The 22,009-nt window shown below is 36.8% G+C and overlaps 1 protein-coding gene across 6 annotated transcripts in view; it reads left to right on the forward strand.

Moving 5' to 3' along the window:
- Positions 1-695: 695 nt before the first annotated feature.
- ift88 (intraflagellar transport 88 homolog) overlaps positions 696-22,009 on the forward strand; it is a 75,002-nt gene continuing 53,688 nt past the window's right edge. For 4 of the 6 annotated variants that reach the window (XM_041258812.1, XM_041258808.1, XM_041258810.1 and 1 more), the window contains exons 1-17: positions 696-821; positions 1,041-1,135; positions 1,826-1,888; positions 3,873-3,929; positions 6,138-6,191; positions 6,326-6,389; positions 7,096-7,165; positions 7,248-7,338; positions 12,825-12,929; positions 13,852-13,954; positions 14,474-14,588; positions 14,700-14,940; positions 15,353-15,423; positions 15,536-15,622; positions 17,604-17,703; positions 20,501-20,587; positions 21,203-21,389. In XM_041258812.1, the coding sequence (XP_041114746.1) occupies positions 1,049-1,135; positions 1,826-1,888; positions 3,873-3,929; positions 6,138-6,191; positions 6,326-6,389; positions 7,096-7,165; positions 7,248-7,338; positions 12,825-12,929; positions 13,852-13,954; positions 14,474-14,588; positions 14,700-14,940; positions 15,353-15,423; positions 15,536-15,622; positions 17,604-17,703; positions 20,501-20,587; positions 21,203-21,389 (1,582 nt within the window). In that variant the 5' untranslated portion in view covers positions 696-821; positions 1,041-1,048. The remainder of the gene's footprint in view (positions 822-1,040; positions 1,136-1,825; positions 1,889-3,872; positions 3,930-6,137; positions 6,192-6,325; positions 6,390-7,095; positions 7,166-7,247; positions 7,339-12,824; positions 12,930-13,851; positions 13,955-14,473; positions 14,589-14,699; positions 14,941-15,352; positions 15,424-15,535; positions 15,623-17,603; positions 17,704-20,500; positions 20,588-21,202; positions 21,390-22,009) is intronic. The other 2 variants (XM_041258809.1, XM_041258811.1) reach the window with 1 other exon arrangement.

Raw genomic sequence — 22,009 nt, forward strand, 5'->3', positions numbered from 1 at the left:
AAGTCTGAGGAAATCATTCAGAAATCAGTGGTTACAGCTGCCAACAGGCATGATGTCACAGCACACCTGCCATCTTAGTAAAGGAAGGACTTTGTAATGGGTGTTGTAAATAAATAAAAAAAAAAACCTCCATGGAAAATCCACTAAAATTAAAAACGTAGATTTCAATTTTTTGTTCACATTTCTTACCTCCAGATTGCCCTGCACTGAGCAGAAACGTAAAACCTCTAGACCTGGCAACACTAATTTTGTCAAAAAAAAAATCGCATACTATGTATTCTACTCAAATTAAAGACTAGGAAATGAGTGTTCAGTGACAGACCTAGTAAGCCTTAATTTTCTAAACCAGCAGGTCTGAAAAGCCTGACCCTAGCGATACCGGTAGTTTTAAAATCTATTCGTACGCGTTGCTTAATTTCTGGGCAGACTCAAAAACACAGTTTATAGCAAAGGTCTATATTTCTGACACGTTGTGCTTTTCCAACTACAAGCAAACAAAAGCAGCTTCTTAGTTTATTTTCTGGACAGCAACAAATGGTCGATGTTTTTTTCGTCTCCTGGCAACAGAACGCCTATTTTTTTTTCTTCTCCAATTGCAGTGGCCTAGCTGCGGGTTGTAGTGACGTATTTTGTTATTTGATCAATCAAAATCAAATCTTTAGTTGCAAACTTTCACAACCAGCCGCGATGCACTATGGGATTGGCTTCCATGGATTCCATGTTGACAACAAATCGACGGTAGAGGAGTGGGAATTACGGTTGTTAATTTATAATCGCATCTTTTTGTACTATATTTGATTCATTACAAGTGTACTTCAAAAGTGAGTCAAAGACACGTTATTATTTATTGCTGTATTTCTAATTATTTGTTTTAATAAAAAAAAAAAAAAAAAAGCCTATTGGTGTGGTGAATGCGTATTAAGTGATTTGTTTTCTCAAAATATGACGAATAATAATGTGCATCTATTCTAGAATGTTTCCATTTACCGGTAATATGTAAAAATAGTACACATTACTATAACTATATTATTTGTTGGAAGGGTTAAACATGATGGAGCATGTACATTTAGCTGCTGAAGACGAAGATGATCTGTATTCAGGGTACAATGACTACAATCCAACATTTGATACTGAAGTAAGTAACGGTTTTGTTATTTTTGTGAATATGTGTTCCCAATGTATATATTATGAAGCAAATTTGGTAGTTGTTGAAAACAGCTGCACCAGTATATACATTTTCATACAAATATAAATGTTTCGGTGTTTGTTTACAGTTTCCATTTTTCCATGCTGTAGTTTATTATTCTGTGAACTCATCTTTAGCAAAGACAAACCCATTTACATTCCAGTTGAGTTAAATTTAAATAAAAACGTAGTTCTAGGGACTTGCCTCTTGAAATCTGTTTATATTTTTGTCATTCATAAAAGCAAACAAAGTAAACCTGAATAATAGCGTCTGCGTCTGTTTTGGAATGTAATCTTGAAGCACTAGTGATTTAGATCAGGAAACAAAATGATCCTTTCAGGGTGTTTTATATTTTGACAGACTATTGATTTTATACCCGTAGATTAACGTGTTCTGATATTATGGTCCTTATGTGTGTGCAGCGGATATAATTGAGGTAAAAAAAAAAAAAAAAACCTATGCGCATTACCAATGCATTTTCCATATATCATTATTTGTGTTTATGAAAATGTAATTACAATGTACATTTCAATTTAGAATTTTTTTAAAAGTACTATTCTGTTTTGTAGTAAGTACGTTTTCATTTTGGTAATAATTATGCATTACCCACATCTAATACTGCTGATATGCTTTTTTAAGGATCTGGAAAATGATGTTGGTTTCCAACAAGCTGTTAAGACAAGTCATGGAAGGAGACCTCCGGTCCGGTGAGTGACAAAAAAATAAAATAAAAAAAATAATATTAAGACTGTAACTGAAGCAACTGGCCTGTGCAAAATATCGTTAGGTTATTAACATAACCCTGGTTCTCTGAAAAAAATGACAACCATTACCGAATGGGAAGAGCCTCATTGACCCGTCAATCACTGAGCATATATATAAAAAAAGCTGCCCTATCAGAGCCGTGCTGTGAGGGGAAATCCCTCCCACCTCCTGCTGAAGAGGGATCTCCTCGCCATTTTCAAAATTGAAGGTCAGCTGGGGACACGACCTCGAAGGGTAATGGTTGTCATTCTTTTCAGGGAACCAGGGTTATTGTAATAACCTAACGTTCCCTTTCAAGTGGAATGACAACCATTACCGAATGTACCACAGCTGTTGCTCCAGATTACCGACAGCATAACCCCAAGGCAGTAGCCTCTAGAGCCCTCATGACGCCCAAGGGCATGCCGCCTGCAGCACCCTAGAGCCCAGGGAGGGCCTTGCTTGGTTTGCAATATCAAGGCGATAAAACGTGCAAATGTCTGATTACTTGTCCAGGTAGCAGCATTGCAAAGCTCATCCAAGGAGGCGCCATGGAAGAAAGCCCACAAAGTTTTCTGGCCCCTAGTTGGATGGGCCGTAACGTCCCCAGGCATGGGGGAGTCTGTCTGTTTATACTCAAAGTGTATGGCATTCTGCAGCTTCGAAAGGGCTTTATCAAATAGACCTGGAAGGGCGCGGTTGGCGCCGAGTGGATTAAAGTCAGCACCAAGTCAGTCGGCATCGGGGTCAGCGATGAGTTTGTAGTTGATCGTGTGACCACGGAGCTTCAGCGACAGCAGAGTCACCAACAGCAACAACCTCAGATAGCACAAGGAGGCGATTAAACAGAGTAAGCGACTACAGCAAGAGAAAGGAAAAAGATCTTGGCACCAATCTTTATAGAGGGGTTAAAATCAGCTCTGTTCAGGAGACTAAGGTGGCTAGCAATCTCAATACAATCGTAAATTGCAGAAGCTTACCATAGCAAATTTAGTTTTGCAGGCTAGGGACTCGTTCCGGAGTTTTCACCATGCAAAAGAACCAATTTCCAACACAGAGAGCGCAAAGCGATCCGTGTGCTTTCTCAGTGAAGTGAGAGAAAATGGCGATATACTACTGTGAGGAGATCCCTCTTCAGCAGGAGGTGCGAGGGATTTACCCTCACAGCAGGGCTCTGATAGGGCAGCTTTTTTATATATGTTCAGTGATTGACGGGTCAGAGAGGCTCTTCCCATTCGGTAATGGTTGTCATTCCACTTGAAAGGGAACAGATTTTACTTAAACTAAGAATAAATCCGAACATTAACGTCTTATATAAAAACTGTTGCTTTACAGAGTGGTACAGTGTAAGTCAATATGTAAGTAAGTGAAAACTTTAGTTAGCTATTGCATGGCTTAACACATAACTGAGATTATGCTGAAGTGATGAAAGTACAAGTTAACAGTTAATTGTACCCTTCGCTTATTCTCTGCTTTGAGTATTTCAAGTTTTTTTTATGTTGATTAATGAGGAATTGTAGTTCATAAATTTTCACCTTCCATTATGCAACAATGCCATCAATTGTTTGGATTTTGTATGGTTATTTGTTGTGAGATGTTTCATGTATTGTGAATGTACTATTGATGGCGAGATCTTTAATGAATCACTAATAAATGACACTGCCACAGTAGGTGACATATCCATTGTGTAAAAATCTTTTAGACTGAAGTTACAGCTACTGTAGCTGCTGCTTGCCAGGAGATCCTTGTGGGCTGAGGTGACCCCAATATTTGAAATTCACAATAAAGGAAGAAATGGTTTGATGAAAAAAAAAGTGTTAATATAGCTTTATTTCTGTAAAATCTTTGATAAAGAGTAAAATCACACTGGGAGCCAGACCCTTTTCAGCAGATTTCTAGTGAGCCTTCCAGTCATTAAACACTATTATAAAATTTGTTCCAGATGACTGCCAAAATTCCAGGCAGTGCCATTGCAAGGCCCATGGGCACTGGATTTGGAGTAAGTATCTCATTGTTCTCATCTCATTATAAATCATTTTCTATGTCTGGGGCAAATGTAAAGTTTTAGCATACAGTATTATATCCATGGAGCACAAAGGCACGGACCAGCTCTCAGAATCAAATAAGCATGGCTCAGTCTCCCAGGTTGTATAGCAGTCCTGTTTAAAGGTGGTGTAACCCCCTTGTCACTCGGTAAAGCCTGCCCCAAATGGGGCTGCTAGGTTCAGTAATCTGCGGTCTTGCTTCTTAATGATGTTCAACCAGTGCTTTGGTGCTCCACCTAAAAGCTGGGCTATGCTAGAAATCTGCCCTTTAGGACTCAAGTTATTACCCTCTGACTCATGAAATTAATTGGAGACTGAAGTTGATGAGAAGCAATTACCCTCTGCTGAATGAATTAAAACCCTTTTCTGCTTTTTATATGAAAAATGAGAAAAAGCAGGTTGCGTAGAGGATTTATACTGGACCCTGATGCACCCAATAAAACAAGGGAGTGGTTGTATGGTATTTATTTGTTAGCCTATTAGTATATATTGCGGCCCTCGATATACAGTAGATTTATATTAGACCCCGACACCCACAATATATCCAGTGGGTGGCGTATATACTTGTGACCGGCAGGACTGTCACTGACTTCTCAACACATCCGTGTCACTGCAGGATTCACTTGTTTGGGGATCGCTGGTTGATCCTATAATCAGTATAGTGAGGGTGTATAGCGCATGTACTCTGTCAGTGGGACCCTCCTTTCAGTGGAGGAAGTGCTCTGCCATTGTTTTGGCCAACTTTTATTTTCTGTGTTTTTGCACTGTTTTATTTTGGCATTGTTTTGTTGCTGTATGTACCGACCCTGTGTTTACACTCTGGTTTGTGTATATGTTCCCGTGGCCTTACCGGTCACGTGATTCCCTGCTTGGTTCATCCTGCCCTAGGCACTACCATTATTGGTACCCTAGTGGTGGCCACAGGTGAAATACCTGAATTAAAATAAAACCTGCGTGCCTGTGCGGCATTGTCAAATAAAAAGTTATGTGTCTGTCACTGTCACTACCCAGTGAACAACCCAAACCCCCTTTTTACAAAATAATATAGGAGTCCTTTATATATGTATGCTCTTATGCTAAATAACATGTGTACATATACTGATGTAAAGATTAAACTATTGTCCCTCTACCACAGAGGCTGCAATGTAAACATTAGTGGAGGTCAACGGGCCTAACAAACAGAGGAAATAACTTGAGTTGGAGAGGAGATGTACACGCAGTACTCACAAATGGTGGTCCTGCCTCAGATGTTGTGTTTTTTCTTATTATTACGCAATGTCCTTGATCACACATAGTCGGAGGTCACATTGGATTCTTCCTGGTAATCCAGATGGCTGTCCAGTAGCAGCTGAATACAATCAGAGTTTTCTGTGTATGCTATGCAGCAGGCACTGCAAGATATACATGATGCAGAAATAAATTGGCAAATGTGACAAAATGCACTATGTCTGTGCCCAATGTCCTACTCCAGCCGTAAGGGCTATAACTTTTTAGTTTTAGCTAAACTAAAATTGAATGCTTGCAGTAAATCTTTTGTAACTCCTCTCCCCCTTTTTTATTTAATCCCTCGTGGTCTCTCTTGTTTCCCTTCTTTCTTTGCGTACATATACTCCCCTAACGCCCTGCCTCATCGTGCTCCTTATTGGCTCCTGTTCTCCTCAGTTCATCTTAGCATTGAAAGCCATTGGCTAGTCCTACCATATGAAAGTGTTTGCCACCAGATCTGTGGAGATGCCGTCTGACCTCCCTGGGACTGCTTCCCACGGGCTGTGATGTCACTGGGCTCTGCTGCTTGTTTCCCTCTGTTTACATAAACACCTCCCCCGGGCTACAGCTGTATAAAAAAAGGGGGAGGCGTTCCATCAAAAAATATCAAGATCTTCCATCCTGTCCAGATACAGACTGATGTTAGCAAGGCAGGCTGGCCAAATCTGGGACCTGTCGATCCATCTCACATGTACGATTATTAGATTTTTGATGGTTTTGCTGTCTGCTGTGCATAGTCTAGACTCATTACTTCACTCTATGTAAATATCAAAGGATGTGAGTGGTGTTTTATGTGCACTGAAAAAACATGCAGATATGCACTGAATATTTAGGGCTAGGCTGGACAAGCACCTGAATTGGCAAACCTACTGTTTTTGTTTTTCTCTTAACTTAAGGCAAGGATGGGACTAGTCTCCTCTTTGGGAAGACCCATGACAGCTGCGGTGCAGGTGAGTCGATCAAAGATTTGAACGTTGTTTTGGTATTTCACATTTTAGCCTGTGCTATATCTGAAAAATATATGAGGTAAGGTATATTACACGGGTAAATAACTAAGGCTTTTTGCATATTTATTCATTTTTAGGATGGAGTTGCTCGTCCAATGACTGCAGTGCTGGCTGCTGGGTATTCATCCGCAGTAATAAGAGGTTAGTTTGTGAGACCTTTTGCTGTATTGACATTATATACAGAGTTACACTGTATAACATGTGCTGCATGTGTCAGTGACCTTGACAAAAATATTTGGTTTCTGAAAAATAGACAGCTCACTTTGACGTATTGGTCTACACGGACTATACAGACAAACACAGTGAGCTGGTATTTCTATAACTATTCTTATTATTACCTCCGTCTCCAGTCCCCTTCTCCACTCACCGAACACACAACCCCGAGTGAGTGTAAACATGCTGCTTTTATGCAGCTGTACCGAGACGCGATTGCTAATCAGCCATTCATTTGGAGTCTCGGTACAACTGCTCGTGAATTAATAAAGTGCAATTCCCTGTACGCACATATTATTACATTTTACCTGCCCGTGAAGCGCTGTGCAATCCTCGTGCCTCAATACAAATATACATTTTAAAACAAACGCGCTTGTAACCCATATTACATACCGTGTACCAATGACTGTACACCAACATTAACACACCACACGCAACATACAACACAGAAATACACACATGGGCGGGGCAACAGTGCCACAGTAATTTAAATAATGTTTTAAAGCCTGATTTGAGGAATGTGAGCTTCACATATTACAAATATGTTAAATGGTACATCTTCTGACACCCTTACTTATTAGGTGGGGCAGTGCAATTTTATTTTACTTCTCTGATATTTGTCTGCTGTTTTCAGGTTCTGCATTTGATCCACTAGGTCAGTCAAAAGGTCCTGCACCTCCTTTGGAAGCCAAAAATGAAGATACGTACGTTGTGCACTTTGGTCTACAACTGATAATTAAAATTACTTGCTTCATTTAAACTTACAAATTTTATTTCATGTTTTAGACCTGAAGAAAAAATTAAGCAGTTGGAGAAGAAAGTCAACCAGTTAATCGAAGACAGCTGCATAGCTCACAGCAATGGAGATCTTCAACTGGTATATTGAAATTTACATAATTCTACTCCGTCAATTATAATATTTCCTTACTGCCGGAAAAGTGCCTGGGTAGATGCAAACATATTTATGTACGCATCTTTACTGCTTATGTATTTTTGCTGCCAAAATATATAAACACAGTGTGATTGTTGGACAAAAAATAAGAAATACCTGCTATGACGTTTCAGTAGTTTTGCAGGGACATTTTCCTAAACCTGTCTAATCCAACCCTTGTACATACTGGCATTCTATTTACATACATGAGAAATCTGTTTCTGATTGTTCTGACATCTAGGTCATATTTATTTTTAATAGTCTTTTTAATAATCCAGAGATTTTTATTTATTTTTTGCCATGCTTCGGTATACAACTTACACAAACTGTGTAGAGCACTCGTTTGTTATGCGATGATTTATTGGCTGCTGAAAATTTATTCAGCCCTATCACAAGGCTGCTTTGTGTATGCTTTCTCTTTGCTCCCTCTGTTTCAATCATGATTTGGTAATGCCGATGCTGTTTATGGAGCGCGACCAAGATGTCAATATAAAAGATTGACAGAAGTGTTAAGAACTGGTGGAACTGGAAGTGGCTAGACACAGCAATAGATAGGGTAGTACAATGTAGACAGGTATTTCCTACCGTCTGGTAAGAAACGGAAATTAAAATAAAGTGATAATGGCAACTGAACTATAGTCAAGTGAGTTACAGTAAATCTTTTTTTTTTTTTTTTTTTTTTTTTTTTTTTTTACCTGAAAAAATGATCACGATTTGCAAAGTGTACAATGCCTTTTTTTCATATCTTTTCTGAGATGATGATATTATGCGGCAGAAATCCATATGCTTGAAAGGGTAGTGTTGTTTAACCATGCAAATCACATAATTCTTAGGGATGGGAATTTTAAACGTCTAAATGTATAAACTGTAAAGAAGTGGTTAAACATTTAATATGCTAGACGTGTAACCGGTCACATGACAAATGTCACCAAACGCATATTTTTTATGTATTAATTTGTCATTTATCATCATATACAGTAGTCCATCACGTATTCAACTGTTGTGATGCTACAGTAAGGGGTTTGGCAATTGCCTCCACGTAGTTTTTCTAATTGGTGCAACAGAAAGATTGACACTGGGGCGGGTTTTATCCTCAGTGGCGCACTCTGTGTTCATGCTGTAGCGGGCGAGGTATGGTATCCAGTCCACGTGGTACGAAAGTTAATGACAAGCGTTTTTTCTGACGTTAGTTATGTATTTTTAATAAAATGGCATCTCTAAATAAAAAAATGAGGCAAAGCCACTTTTGGAACTAATTTGAGGAACGAGAAAACTGTCGTATGTAAATAAATATGCCAAACAAAATTGCTGTACCACAAAAACACAAGTTCAATCCTTCACTATTTCAAAACATTCAGAAATTACTGTGAATGGAGTTACTGATGACAGTAAAAAGCAAACATCCATAGTAAACAGAATGCTCCAGATGGCACCTGTCATTTATTTAGCCCTTACATTCTTTTTTTTCAATATTTATTCAGAGAACGCATAAGTATAAATAAATTATGTGGCTTTAATTTACCAGTACACTTTTACTTTACGCAAATCGTTTGTTTAAAATAGACGTAGTATTTATAGCTAGGATTTATGTCACAACTGTGTTCCCGCCAATCACCATTAAAGAAAATAACCATTATAGCTCATAATGTAATTATTAACCATAATAAACACAATACCTCAATAAGAACTATTGAATCTGGCTTAATTATCCCTAGATTCATGATACAAAGATTAACAATTAATATTATGTATGTTTAAGTATGCCAAATCAATCATAAATGTGTATTTGTTATAAGACAAAAAGAAACCAAACAAGCCAAATTATTATTACATTTATTCATATTCTCAAAGGAAGAAGAATAAAGGTTAGGTTTCATAGTTAAAAACATATGTATAAAGGAAGGAAAAGTAATGCATTGTTAAATGTTCATAATGAATCCTTGATGTGCTCTCTGGTCATAGAGTTCTGCATTAGTGAAGCAGTTTTAATAGTTCATCATGCATTGTTTGGTTAAGTCACGCATTACGTATACATGCGCCAGCTTCCACATGGGTAAGTATGCTCAGCATAATGTTCAGCATTTAGTTGAATAGACACGCATTACGTATTGTGACTACATCAAAAGCATGGCTTCAGTTCAGTTACTTGTAAACACACAATATAAGTTTGATACTTATTCTGCTGGTGCAATGTTTAAAACAAAGTCTTTTTAACATGGTCGTCCTCTCTGTGGAAGTTAGTGCAGCAGCGCAGTGCAGTATCTCTATGAAGTTTTTAGGCAAAAGCATTAGTCATTCTGGAGGGAACCTATCTTCTCCGGGACAGCACTGAAGATTACATCATTGCGTCTTCGTTGAAGAACTTCAGAGTTTGATGAGTTGAGAGTGATGAGATATTTTGAAGAAAGAGCAAATCCAGCGAGCAAGAGCAAGCATCCAGAGAGAGCCCAGAGAGAATGAAAATCCTTGTTTTGAGTTTAAATAACACGATGTATAGGCATTCCCTTGTACTGTAAGCAAATCCTTGTCGGTCCTTCCATTGGTTTACAGTATTTGATAGACAGTTGCGTGTCACACAAAAAGGGTGTGTTAGAAATGGAATGTATCCTCCTGTTTCGTTATCAAAGGATTTTGCATTTATCATTTAAACCTCCTATTCAATATAACTTTGGTTACATTCATTAGAGAAGCATACACATTTCAGTTTTGTTCTCTATACAAGTTATGATTACAAGCATATAAAACACACCCTTCGGGTTTATTGGGAAACTTACTTAAAATAACTATTAATCTTGTGTCTACAAGTTATGTAATTAAAAATGATTCTTAAAGTATTTTAACTAACTTTTAACACAGTAATGGTACAACTTCACAGTCACTATAGCTTACCTTGGTAAGTTTTATGACACCTTAGGCCAGACAATCAGATAGCGTTTTGGAAGGCGAGCTTCAAAGAGTTAACACAGTTTGTGGCCTGTGCCTTATCAACAAGCTTTGAAGTAGATCTGGTTAAGAATGTTCTGGAATCGGTGTTGTCAACCCAATCCCCACAGCATGACACACAAACAAGAGTCTGAATTAAATATCTGAATAATGCTTATATTAAAATGAATTTAACCATGAATTTCCTTGATTATTATTATTTTATAAGTTAAAAAAAATAAATAATACCAATGCTTTTAAAAAGACCAAATTCCCATTGGTCTTATTTTTTTTGTTTTTTAGATTCTATTGATTTTTTAATATTACTATGCAGGACAGCCGCTATAAGATTGTTAACTTTATTTTTGGATGAATTTACCGGTTAATCAACTAATGTCCGTAAATTAAGAGATCAAAAATGTTAATCGAGTGAATGTCCTAATTTTAATATGGTGTGTCCAGGTTTTTTTATTTAATTTTTTTTACTTTGTAGTTATTTCTTTGCAATGTTAAAACACTTATTTAGGGTTTCTTTGCTTGAAAATACTAATACTAACTGTCAGGATACATCAGAATGTAATATAAAGATTGTGTGCATGTGTAGATGCTGACAACTGCATAGCATGTAAATGTTCATAAAAATGTACCAAATGCACATCCCTGTAATTATAACTTTTAACTTTAAAATTATAACCTAGTAACTTTTCCACATTAGGCGTTTTGTTTTGATTATGTCTCGGGTTTTTAGCGTGTGTTTAATTTTATGGGGAAATCCGAAATCGGTCATTTTTAAAACGGAAATCGGGAAAAATTCAAAATAATTACATAGATTTCACAGGCCCTACAGCTGGTAAACAATGACAACACACACACCTCAGCATGAAAGGCAACACTATTTGCCCTCAATGCAACAATCACAAACACTTACTCACACAGAGTACGTAACCACATGAAAACACAACATACTGCTGTCTACACACCAACCTGCAACCCAAAGTGATAACTGTGCACTGTTAGCTATAAAATTACATGATGCCACTCTAGAACACGTTTTCAATGCTAAAATTGAATTTCTTAACTGAAATGATGGTAACAAGGCATGTTCGTAGGGTTCGCTCAACTCAATGGTTGTTTTTTCACCATCACCCGGTGTAGCCTCAGGCTCTGTCTGTCGTTCCCCTGTGCCCGGTCGTAAATCCACTCTTGTGGCCATAATTTCCTTGAATAGACATACATTTTGATGGCCATTGCAGCAATTGAGAAGGACACTAGTAGGGTGTCGTCATGGCCAAGCTGTTTCCGACATGAAGAGAGATACGGAACACAGAAGCTGCAGTGAAGCACTGTCACAGATACAAGCACTAAACAAAACACATTAACAAAACAAAAGGCACAAGGGCCAAAACAAAATGTCTACACAAAAACTCATGCACAGCACAGCACCCTCACTTTCACCAACATTAACTCTCACATTAACACCCGTGATTACCCTTTTTATACACCTGTGACTGGAGCGTAATTAATCATCACTTCTTCAATTTACTGCTCCAGCCACATTCCCACTTGTCCCTGCCAACCCAGTATCACCCCCCCAGCCCCACACACACACACACCCCTGTGCATAGGCAGGACTTTCATCCTGCCACAGGCACGCACGGCAATTGCCATATGGCTGCCGTTAATTTCGAGCACTGCGAACATCATTCTATGGGAATGGTTTAAACAGGCTTGTGCTAAGAGCACTGCTAAGTATATATATATATATATATATATATATATATATATATATATATATATATATATATATATATTATTATATATTATTTTTTTTTATTTATTTATTTTTTTTTTTCAGGTAGCTTTAATCTTTTTTTAGGTACAGTATTAGATTTTTTTTTACAGTAACTCTAATCCAGTATTCCAGCTCACTGTCCAATTCAGCACAATTTCCTGGTCCCAAGAAACTGGTTTGTACAAGTTTTACTGTATTTAATTTGTTACTTGTTTAAAATAATATTGTGTGTTCGGTATGATTCTCTAACATTCCACTTTGATCATTATTAGCCATGCTTGTTAGCTATTCCAGCAAAAATGTCTTTCTTCTGAAAGATTCCTCAAGGCTGATTGTGTGAAAGAATATTAGCGTTGCACAGGATTTAGTGCACAACAGGGAGAGTAAACTTAATTCTTCCTTCACATTGATACAGTCAGTGCATAGCACAACACTAATATGAATACACCTCCACTTCCTCACAGATTGTGTTTGAATAGTTACTAAGCATGAAAAATAATGAGTAGAAAAACAATGGAGCTTCGAACATAATACAACTTATAATAGCTTACTATCACAGAAATTAACAGGAATAACTATCTCTAATATCCTAGATAAATACAATTAAATAATCCCTATCTAATTGTAATCTTCTGTCCACAGTTTGTTTGTAGTCCAGTAAAATGTCTTAAGTAAACCCTAAAGATTACTTAACTTTTTTTTCATTTTGTACATTTAGTCTTTGGAAAAGGCAAAAGAAGCTGGGAGAAAAGAAAGGTTTTTGGTGCGACAGCGTGAGCAAACTGCATCTGCAGATCACATTAATTTGGACCTTACATACTCTGTGAGTCAAACTCTTTTTTATGATAACCACCCAACTACAATACCCTTACCAAATTACCAATGACAGTGCAATGGTTCTGTACTGCAGGACGGTGGGACAATGGCAGCTACAATGCTGAGTCACTGGTAGAGTGCCTCCACAGATTTTTTTAATACCAATTGGCAGGAACAAATATACACTGGTAATCAATTTCTGTACAATATTGCTGCTAGTGTACAAATATTTCAGGACTATCATTGTGGTAATGCTGTGGACTACAAATGGGTCTGTATGGATTTCTTCAGTGCAATTCACTAATATTATCATAGTGCCCTATAGACGCTCTCAGAAAATATCTGTATGTATTACAATTTAGGCTCATGCTTAATAAAAGGCTTTTTTTAGCAATTTGAACTTTTTCTGTAATTTTTACAAGAGGAAATTGAGTTTTTGACACCAGGTGGGGGCGCATTGTAAATAAAAATATAAACCAGTGTTGAGTAAAGACCATATAATTACTCCGTTCACAATGCCCAGCAGTTTCGTCCTAGCTTACTCACTGTACTGAATTAAGAACTACTGTATACCAAAATTGGTTGTTGCACATTCATGGGTGCAAATTGCATGTAAGTCTTGTGATGCGGACTACTGTCTGCCTATTTCTTTTAAGATATGAAAGCCTGTTACAACAAACGTCAAACCCCATGTAATTCCCTTTAGGACACTCCCTTGCCTTTTACATATACTATACTGCTTTAATAGACAGAAATACTGTAAAGAACTATTTGATTTCATGACCTTGGTACACAAAGGGCCCTAATTTTGTTCTAAAGCTGTTTTAAAATAATTGAGTAGATATCAGTATATTTATAAAAGGTCATTCTGCTTTAGGAGAATTCATGTAATTGCTAGCCTAATCTCCTATCATGATTTCTTACTCTAGGTCTTGTTTAATTTAGCAAACCGGTATGCAGACAATGAAATGTTTGCTGAAGCACTGAACACATACCAAGTGATTGTGAAAAACAAGATGTTCAGTAATGCAGGTAGGGGACGTTTTAAATCGGCCTGTTTGTCAGTATCAGAATTTTATTTTAATGACCATCTGGGTGTATCTACTTTGTTAATGCTCCACAGCGTGTTCTGTTGTACACTTAAATGTTGTTGTTTAGTGTCTGTTTACAGTTTAGTCTTTTGTACACTCTGTTTTGTATGATAGCTACTTTCAAAAGAAGCTTTTGCTGTAGGGACAAAACATTTAGACTTACTTGCCACTACATGAGCCTAAAAGATGTGCTGATACTGCTGACTCTTCAAACTCTGAAATAGCTCAAGAAAAATAGAAAGTAAAAAAGGTGGTGGAATTTGTGTTTTTTGTTATACTGACAATTTTACTCTGTTTCTAAAGTGGTTGCCTGATATTTTTGACATTAGCAAGAGAATTTCTATGATATACTAAGCTTTTTGTGGTACTGACACCTGCAATGTGTTTTCTATATCCTTGGAGTTGTACTTGTGCCATTTTTATCTGTTTCTTGTCATCCTGTTTCCCCTTTGTATCATAGGACGATTAAAAGTAAACATGGCAAACATATACTTCAAACAGAGGAATTTCCCAAAGGCAATCAAATTTTACAGAATGGCATTAGACCAAATTTCCAATGCCCACAGGGACATGCGGTAAGCATATTATTGGTTGTTTATTTTCAATCAAATGTTTGGATCAGTTCAGTTTGTGACACTTTCTATGTTTCTAATGCTGCCAATGCTAACATATGGCAAACATTTCAGTTTCCACAGGATTAAAATAATGCAGAACATTGGAGTTGTTTTTGTAAAGATGGGCCAGTATTCTGATGCGATTACTTCCTTTGAGCATATCATGAGTGAAAGCCCTAACATAAAAACAGGCTTCAACCTCATCCTTTGCTACTTTGCTATTGGAGATCGGGACAAGATGAAGAAAGCTTTCCAGAAACTGATCTGTGTTCCACTTGGTATTGATGAGGATGACAAATACATCCCTCCTAATGTAAGTGAACCCTCCGAAGAGGTATTTTACTCAGGGACGAACATGACATTTTCATGTTTGGATATTCGGTTTAAGGTGTAGACAAGGAATCGAATATTCTGTCATTTGCAAAAAGTAATCAAGCCATTATATGTGTCCCTGTTATTAAGGTAGAAAAATATATCAGAAGAAAGAATAGGTTGACAAAACCTTAAAAAAAATAAAAAATCTTCAAAAAATTGAATAAATTAATTATAATCCATTGTGAGAGATATCACCCGCCTGTCTGTACCTACATTTTCATTGTACTGATAACCTCATTGGCTCACTTATTTCAATTGCCTAGTTTTGCTATTTTGTGTATTTAGTATGCATTTAGTGCATCTATTTTTTCACAATACTGATAGCCTTGATGGTGTATTTATTATTTTAGGATGACCCACAAACAAACCTAGTGATTGAAGCAATTAAGAATGACCAACTACGACAAATGGAACGAGAGAGGTAACACATCTTTGGAATGTTATCAGACGTAGAAGCAGGATTCGGACCGAGCACTTCAGGTATTATTTGCCCAGAAGTACAGGGTTAACATGTTTTTTTTTCTTTCTAATAGAAAGGCTTTGGCTGAGAAATACATCATGACTTCAGCCAAGCTAATTGCACCAGCAATTGAAACTTCTTTTGCAGCAGGATTTGATTGGTAAGTATCTGTCCTGCTTCTATTCTGCATGTTGTTGATGTATAGTAGGTTATAATTAACTTTTACATGGCAGATGTATTATTTATATATTTGAAGGATATATACATTACTCTCCAGTAGTATTACGCGAATAAGTGCGGAATGACTAGGGGTGGGGCATTTATCACCCATTTTATCCAACTAGGAACCCCTGCTCAGTACCTAGTTTACCGTTGTACTTTTGCAGTTTTGCCATGCTTTTCCCATGGTTATACTATGCATTTACCATGATTTGCCATGTTTATTAGTATGCTTTACCATACCTCGCCATTCTTTATGTTTACCTATGCTTTACCATGCTTCCACTATACTTTATTACACTGGTTTTACTATGGTAAACCTTTATAAGGGTAAATACACTCTGGGTGTGCAATTTGTATCACCCGATGCCCCAGAAATCAAGATTTGTGTGACGGACAACAAGTTTTGCCCTTATACTTTGTCCGTTGAACAAGTTATTTATTTATTTTTCCTATGTCTTTTCTGTTGGTAGTAAGACACTGGATATATTTCTAGAGCGCAACTGGGGAGAAGCTGATTGTCTATTGGTTACAAAGAAACCCAGAAATGGATGCCTGAGAGCCTCTGGCAATGCACAGACTAATCTTTTAAACTTAAGGCATTATTTACGTTTTGTAAATTAGCAAATAAGTGATGCTGCATTCTTAATGCATGAACCTGACATTTTAAATACAGCAATCTAATAAAGTTACCAAAAAAAAATAAAAAAAATCATAGTTGCTAAGGTATTAGCAGATTTTAAAAAAATCATGTTGTGTAATATATAAAATTATTTCTGAATCAACTTTGAGGTCAATGTCACAGACCAGGAAGCAGGACAAAACAAAAGGTACAGGGCTGAAATGGCTGCAGCCGTATATTTATTAATTTAAATAACAAAAAAAACACCATTGTTTTAAAACACAAAATGAAAGGGCTCATGAGCCAAAATAAAATAGACAAACACAGACCAAAAAGTATATATTACTACAGCAGTGGATTTATATTATTCACAGACTCAAGTCTTGTCTCTCCTCCAGCACCCTCTTCTAATGAACGGGAGTGTTTTTTTTATTTATTTTTTTATTAAGGCTCCAGCCACATTTCCGCTGGTTATATTGGGATGGGGAATTTATCCCCATACATGTTGGCTACACTTTATGAGACCGGCTGCACTGAAAGGAACATTTCCTTAAAGTATGTTGTACATGTGTTGAGGTGAGGTGAGGTCACAGGGAACCTTTTGTGTATCTTGAAGAATTTAGTGAACCTGTGAAGAACTTGCAAAACTGTCAGAGACTGCTTCTCCTCATCGCGCTACAGCAGACCCTATTGTCCAGGTGCCCAGTGAGTTCAAATGTGGACACCTGCAGGGCTGGCCTTTGTCCTTCAGACGCTGTTAGCTCTCTTACATCGTCTCTCGCGGGTGTAAAAGAGGAAGCTGACTTGGTCGTGAGATTGGCGGACACCCACTGAACCTGCAGTTATGCTGAGCTGCGTGGGGGAATTGCTGCAGTGAGGGGGAAAAATAATTGCACATTCTAAATTGGCGAGAAAATTGGGGGTAAAATAATTGGGCACTGAATTATTATTATTATTATTTTGTTTTTTAACTTAAAAGTAAACTTACTTGAGAGCCACATAACATTATTTTATTCTAATAACATTAGTTAGAATAAAAAATGTATTTCAGGACTCAAAAACAAAATTACTTTTCTTATGTTGTATTTTTAACTGTGTAATCTCAATATCCATGAATAATTCCCTATTACTATTAATGATTAAGCTGTCTCACAAATGCCGTGGTATCTCACTGTTTTCCATTTACTAGGAAAGCAGAATGGCTGGGTGGAAACATTTCTGCCATGATTACTGCTTTAGTGTTATGCAACTAGTCTACTTACTGGTAAATAATCACTTTTGCTTTTGCTGGTTGTTTCAGGTGTGTAGAAATGGTAAAAACCTCCATGTATGTGGAACTGGCAAATGACCTGGAAATCAACAAAGCCATCACCTATCTGAGGCAAAAAGACTTCAATCAGGTACCATTTTTATGTGGTTATTTATATATATATATATATATATATATATATATATATATATATATATATATATATATATATACCACATGTGTAGTAATGCAGAGTATGCAATTATCCAAATACTGATGTTAGTTAATAACTATATTTAGAATAAACTAACAGTATATGTTATAATGTCAGAAATACATAAAGCATAATAAACAGTGTGTGTGTGTGTGTGTGTATGCATGTGTGTATAATATATATGTATGTATGTGTGTGTATGGAGGATGAAGGCTTGATATACTAGCATTGTTGTTCAGTCGCTATTTGTCTGGTTATTTCCCTTAAATTGTTTCCCTTGAAATATAACTGGGTCTTGGCCTAAAGTGACAGCCCATTTGTAGTTTGTACATTGCAGGTTAAGACAATTATGGTAAGACTTTTAGCCTTACTAGTTACACCTAAGCTTGTGTCTTAGTGTGTGTGTGTGTGTGTGTAATAAAATGGCCATATCATACATCCACCATGCAGAAAGATTGATGGTTATACCGTACCAGTTGCACAAAAGTCACCAGGATGAGATTACTGAAACAGAAAATTATATAGAAAGAAGAAAATATTAGTTAATATATTGGTTAGCTGTTGGTACAAATTTCACCTCCAAATTTACAGTGGCCAAGTTAACACAGCATAGTGATTTTGCATGAAGTTCAAGAACATTTTTATGAATATCGACTGATATTTAATTCAGGGGGAAAAAAGCATATGTTAATAGGGCCCAATATCTAAATTGCTTGCTAAGGTAAACTTAATTGCTTCATTATTTAATATTTTGTCTAGACATTAATTTCTACTTTTGTTTTTAGTTTGTTCATATCTTCATATCTTTATTTGGTTTTTTTGCAATAACATTTTCTGAGAAAAGTCCAAAACAAGCGCCAGCACCTAAGAGATGCCATACTCAATAAAATGAAATATATATGGTCAATTTGGTTTTATATGTATTTATCTTATGAGTTTCATTGCAAAGTGTAGCCTCAGAAAAAAATGGTCTGCATCACACATGTCAGAAATTTGAAACCTCTGGCAGTAAAGTATGTGCTCCCGTATACACTGAGACACAGAGAACTGCTGTCCAGTATACACTGAGCCACAGAAAACTGCTGTTTTTTATATTTTTTTATTTATTTGTAATAACAATTAAAATACATTCAAGTAAAATAAATGTGATGGAATGGAACATTATGGAAGCTTTATATATCTTTTAAGTTAATCTGAAGGGAAAGACCCTTTGACTCCAGTAGAATATGTTAGCAAACTTCTTATCTATACAAATACACGCCAGTGTTAGTCTTTGTAATTGCAGTATAGTCGATAGGTAGTGGTTACCATGTAGCCCAAGGTCTGTTTCATAAACACTGATTTTATCGCTTGCTTTTTTCCTTTCCCAAACTGACAGATTTTGATTTGCTCATGCTTTTGCTATCACTCTTTTCCTTTCACTGTCCCATCTGTATGACTCTGCAGTACAGAGGTAGGTTCTGGATATTGCTTATCTACCTGCCTTAGTGTGTATATGAATCTGATACAGATATGTAGTCACAGTGACTCAAGTAGAATGGAAGCTACGTTCCTCAGTTCGGTATAGCATGGTATTTATAGCCGCCCCTACTCAAATTCTGAAACAGACTTGTAACACACTAAACAATATCTTTTGTTAAACTTATACAACTTATACCTAAAAAATAAAACATACAAATAAATGAGAATTTGCTCTTTGAATCTCTATAAGGAATATGAAACACTGTCAGGAGTGTGAAAAGAACCTAAAGTTTTGTTACACCATTTTAATACAGTGAAAAGTCTACTGTTATCATGAATGCAAAAGTTGGTGGTTATGGAAATTACATTTTAACAGGTGAAAGAACTAATGATGGGCAACAACGCATGTGGATTCTATATTGCGCTGTGCTGCAATGTAGCTCTCATTCTGTTATTCAAAGACCGCATTCTAGAAAAGAAAAAAAAAAAAAAACACACACTGTGCTGTCAAAGGCTGTACAAGGTGTATTGTCTGTTGCTGTGATTAAAGCCGGTCTGGTGTTCCACCACAGTTTTATGTGGAAAAGCTGAGGAAACACAGGGAGTTTCTATCCTTGCAATACATTTACTGTATGTAGTAGGTAGGTAGATAAATAGGTAGATAGATGTAATCATTTGATTTAAATGCTTGTTTATTTGTTATTTACTATTTAGAATTCAATTTTATTGTCCTATAGCTCTGCACTACGGTTGTTTTAATATTATTTGAACTTATATTGAGGTATAAGTTGACATTATGTGCTGGTGAAGAAACATAATCTTGAATCCTTTCATTTGCTAGTTGATTGCATTTGTTCGGCAGTGGGTTCTCAAGAAATAGCTTGTCATCCATTTTAATGTTCTATCATCTAGTAACAAGATCAGCGACAAGGTCAAAGTTCAGTTGATTTGAACGCTCGGCGTTTGTTGTTTTTGAGCAGGGCAGTTGTTGGATGATGCAACAGCGATGATCGTTGGTCGCCTTGCTCTTTAACGATGGCCGAGCCATGGAGTATAAACCAGCCTTTATTAATTCTGTGAAACCTAACATGCTTTTCTTAGCATTTAAACACTTCAGAGAACCACTCTCACTTATTTTCCCTTTCCACTTCTTGTGGACCTTTATTTTCTACTTTGCAGTTGTTGAATTTATTAGAAAGGTATGCTGATATGTGAAAAAAAGAAAAGTGGAGTAAGAACAGTAATTCAAAGTGGGTTCTCTTATTTTCGGTAGGCAGTGGAAACATTGAAAATGTTTGAGAAAAAGGACAGTCGTGTGAAAAGTGCAGCTGCTACAAACCTTTCATTCCTTTATTTTCTGGTAAGTTTTGCTTTGCAGTACAGATTCAGATCTTAAAAAAAAAAAAAAATGAATGACTTGCAGCTATAAAAATGGCTAGAATCTAGTGTCTATTAGTAATTTCGAAAGAATGGAAATATAGTTGATTCCTTGAGGCTGAAATACAAAAGGCTCACAAAACCATTTGCTTCACTGCACTTCCCTATGTGGGTCTTGCATACTGGGGTTTAAAAGAACACAATAACAACATCTTCCTACTGGAACCCCCTTCACACTGCTTAATCAGTTTTCTTGATTTAAACACTGCACATTCTATATTCAGCTTCTATTACAATGTAGTGGCTGATATAATTGGAAGCCAGTCATTGAGCTTCTTCACCTAGATCATGGACATAAGAAAGAACAGATTTAGAAAAATTCCCCATGATTAAGTACTTGAAACATTTATATTCAAAATAATTTGCTTAAAAATCTAAGTACCTTTTTTGCATGTGTTTTGCTTTCATCCCCTGGAATTTTAGACAAACAAACAAAAGTTAACTTGGATCCTGGGCCTGTACACCCAGCCCAGTTTTTCAATAAATATGTTCTAATAATGGGGGTCTGTTTTAATAAAGTATTGCTGTACTGAAACAGGAAAAAGAGTATGGACAAGCAGAAAGATACGCAGACCTGGCTATGAATGCTGATAGATATAACCCTGCTGCACTCATCAACAAAGGGAACTCTGTATTTGTAAATGGTGACTATGAAAAGGCTGGAGAGTTTTACAAAGAAGCCCTGAGAAATGACTCTTCCTGCACTGAAGCGCTGTATAACTTGGGTAAGTCATTGGGTAGGTGTGGCAAAATGCCCGCCCCTGTGTTATTTTGTGTTGTGTGTTAATGTTGGTATATAGTCATTGGTACACAGGATATAAACGGGTCTGTGTAACTCGAGTGTTTAAAATGTATATTTATATTTAGGCACGAGGATTGCACAGCACTTCACGTGCAAGTAAAAAGTAATAATATGTGAGCACGGGGAATTGCACTTTATTAATTCACCTGCAGTTGTACCGCAACTCCAATTGAATGATTGATTAGCAGTCGAGTCTCGGTACAGCTGCATAAAAGCCATGTTTTGTTTAGTCCATTTTGTTTGTCTGTTTATTTTGGCGAATGTGCCATGTCCTGTTTTTGTTTGTTACAACCGTTTATTTTCTGTCTGTCTGTTCATTGATTAAATGCTGAGCGAGATTATTCGCTCAGCTCCACCAAACTCCACCTCTCTCTTGTTTATTTCCTGGCTCTGGTCTGATGCCACCCACTCTGGCCGTCTTTGTGACAGTAGGTCAAACCTGAAGTAAAGACCACATATAAAAAATAACCACTTCTCTATAGTGACCATAGTTACATTTTCAGTATTAAATCAAGGAAGAAGGCAGTGCAGAAGGTTAAGCAT

This window comes from Polyodon spathula, chromosome 9 (genome assembly GCF_017654505.1).
Source record: "Polyodon spathula isolate WHYD16114869_AA chromosome 9, ASM1765450v1, whole genome shotgun sequence".
Lineage (NCBI taxonomy): Eukaryota > Metazoa > Chordata > Actinopteri > Acipenseriformes > Polyodontidae > Polyodon > Polyodon spathula.